This window comes from Priapulus caudatus, unplaced genomic scaffold (assembly GCF_000485595.1).
Source record: "Priapulus caudatus unplaced genomic scaffold, Priapulus_caudatus-5.0.1 Scaffold8491, whole genome shotgun sequence".
Classification (NCBI taxonomy): Eukaryota; Metazoa; Priapulida; class Priapulimorpha; order Priapulimorphida; family Priapulidae; genus Priapulus; species Priapulus caudatus.
In genome coordinates, this window is record NW_014585552.1 from 1 (window position 1) to 3,012 (window position 3,012).

Consider the following 3,012-nt stretch of genomic DNA (forward strand, 5'->3'; position numbering starts at 1 on the left):
CTCTCCTCCTCTCCCTCCCTCCTCTCTCTCTCCCTCTCTCTCTCTCTCTCTCTTCCTCTCCCCTCACTCTCTCTCGCTCTCCCTCCCCCTCTCCCTCTCTCTCTCTTCCTCTCCCCCTCACTCTTTCTCTCTCCCCCTCCCCCTCTCCCTCTCTCTCTCCATTTCTCACCACGTTTAGTCGTGCTATCCTCCGCTCCCAGCATGCCATTATTCTTGAGTATCTCTAGCAACTCGAAGCGAAACGACGAGATGTCCTGCTTGATCTCGTTGATGTCGTCCTCGTTGACGCCCTGATGCTGCTGCTTCCGCTGCATCTCCGTCACGTATCGCTTCACTGCAGACGAGAAACACGACCAAGGATGACGTCACCATTCGTGACGTCAGGCACGACGAAAATTATAAATAAATAAATAAATAATAATAAATAATAATTTTTTCATTATAAATAAATAAGTAAATAAAACTAAATAAAAGTAAATAAATGAAAATGATCATATGAAATATTGATTGCATTAGTAACACTTAGACGAACGTATGGGCTTACCTAAGCTCCGGATCACAGCTTGATACCTTGCATTGCGTTCACTCGCCTTTCTTAGGATTTTCTGCAACATTTACGAAATGAATAGTTGTGCGCATCGACTGCCATGGAGAGCTCACCGCAAATAAATAACTACAGATATATATATATATATATATATATATATATATATATATAGTAGTGCAGTCGCGAGCAACTGTATCACTACTAGGACTAAGTAGTGTACGTACTATGACGGTCCGCACATGGAGACGTACGACATCACCTATTACCGCACAATGCGCACCGCGGGGGCACGGGTATACGGTGAGTGCCAAGCCCCTTTCTCTCCATCCGTTCCTGCCGGCGCCTCAAGCCGAAAAGTACCCGTGGTACAAGCCACCTACGAAATTTGATTGGACTAAACTAGCGCGGCGCCCAGCTGTTAGCCAAATATTGGCTACATGTGTAAATAACAACGCCGGTTCGATCTTAAGCTGGGGTAGTGACCCCATGGGGGTCGTTTGCGGTTTTTGCCAGGGGTCATAAAATGGAAACAAATTTCATTTAAATCTATAACTACTAAAAGTTATTCCAGGGTGCTACAAAAAAATTCCCACTCACTTCCGGTCGGTCAAGTGACTCCCCGTAAATATTGCGTTGCCTCCCAAGCCCAAAGTAATAATGCCTCGATTTTTTTTGATCGCCTGATGCGCGAAGCAATTTCAGCCATTAACCATTGACTGAGTATTGCAGACATGTTTTCATAAATCCGGGCCTCGGTTATCTTCTTGCAATCCTAAAATATTGTTTCGGGGGGTTCACAGGCTGGTTATGCCAAAAATTGTCTGCATTTGGAGCCCGTCGTTCGAGCAAAGTTGAGCCTCTTCAACGCAAGCAGGGTTCTAGTTTGCGCACACAGTTACTTCAAAAATAGGTAAGAAGCCACTGAGCTACATACTCCTAGTGGCAGCACCGTCGTCACATACTTTTTAATGCAACTCGAACAGCGATGTACGTAGAATCGTGTTCTCTGGTTAAAACAAACTTGCTTTTAATGAACGAATCGCGCGCACGACGGGCACTGCAACGCCGGTAGCGATTCTGGTCGCTACAGCGAATCAGGAGTATGCAAGGAAATCAAAAACTGTTTTGATTTTGAGCGGACTCGTCGCTCCGCAATCGCTTCCCCCCAATAAATTGTTCTAGAATTGCTATCCCCTGGTTCGGTAAGGCATAGCAATGTGTCGCGCACACGCGGTGTAAACACATGTTCCAACGCCTTAGACCGCGAAAATTTCTGGGCTTAAGTCGGTTGAAGGTTGCAGAAAGTGAGCTTGAGAACGACAAACTTAAGTCTCAGGTCATGGTGTGCAACCTTATAGGGGTCCCATAACCTGGAATAAACGCTGCATGATTAGGCCGTGTCTCGAAATTACTTAAACAGGGATCCCCCAAGCGGGCCACCGCACATCGCCTCACTACAAAAGCACGGCATATGGTGCGCCACCATCATACCCGCAGGGTAAGTGTCACGTTAATCAGATGCGTGCTCGCACTACTGGCAGCTACTTGCCATGCGTGGTATGACTGCGATAGCATCGGCGTGGGCCGCCCGTGGAAAGAAGCAGAGGAATATGCGTGGACGGAGCGGTGAGCGGATGCAGCATGAGAACGTGCAAAAATGGCAAAGGGTCCATGCACGGAACGTGCAGGTCTAAAGAGTCCGAGGAGAAGTCAAAGATTATAGGAAGAACTCTTAGTGACATGTGGACCGGCCTACCGCCTAGGTATAATTGTGAAAGGCGAGTACTCCGGTGTGGAAAAATAAACATAAGGGCGACGCTACTCCGCCTCGTCATGTGATGTACTGACGAACTCACGTCGCGTAAATAGAAAATTACCGTAGACGTTGTCGGTCTTACGGGGTATAAAGAATCGACGAGAGTCTGAGAGAGTGGATAGTACACTCTGTTTTGTGAGGTAAAACATTTGGATGAGAGAACGTCCCATCTAGAGCTCGCGCTCCGAGGGCGTCGGTCAGTGGCACATCATGTCGGCCTTCAGTTCCACGTGGCGCGTTAGACGCTATTTCGTCAGCACGAACCCAATTATAAGTACTTCATGGAAACATGAGTTCCACACAGCCCGAAGAATTACATCCCAATCACAGTATTGCGAGAGGAGTGTGAGAGCCACAATCATGAACAGTACCGTGGGAGAGAGTGGACATGTAGATGGGTTGCTTTGAGGGAAAATATGTCCTGTAGGATGTCTCTGTATGCAGCGTATCTGATGTGAATGACCACGATGTCGAGTGAAGAGTCTCTATTAGCACTGACTCGTTTATCATATCAGATAGGCTAGTGAAAGCCAGGGTGTGCTACTTAACTGCTCACACAGACCACCAGCCTGTAATAAGGATAGATAACGAATGAAGAGAATGTCAGTCTCTCACTTGTTAAGTAGTAGAGCGAAAGGCGCTGCACCCT

At 47.1% G+C, this 3,012-nt stretch overlaps 1 protein-coding gene across 1 annotated transcript; it reads right to left on the bottom strand.

Annotated features, from left to right (window-relative positions):
• Window positions 1–169: 169 nt before the first annotated feature.
• LOC106820213 (transient receptor potential-gamma protein-like) lies at window positions 170–614 on the bottom strand (the record flags this gene model as incomplete). The annotated part of the gene is made up of 2 exons (XM_014824750.1): window positions 545–614; window positions 170–334 (listed from the first exon to the last, which is right to left on the bottom strand). Coding segments are annotated over exons 1-2 (235 nt in total), but the record flags the coding sequence as incomplete, so codon positions are not given.
• Window positions 615–3,012: the final 2,398 nt, after the last annotated feature.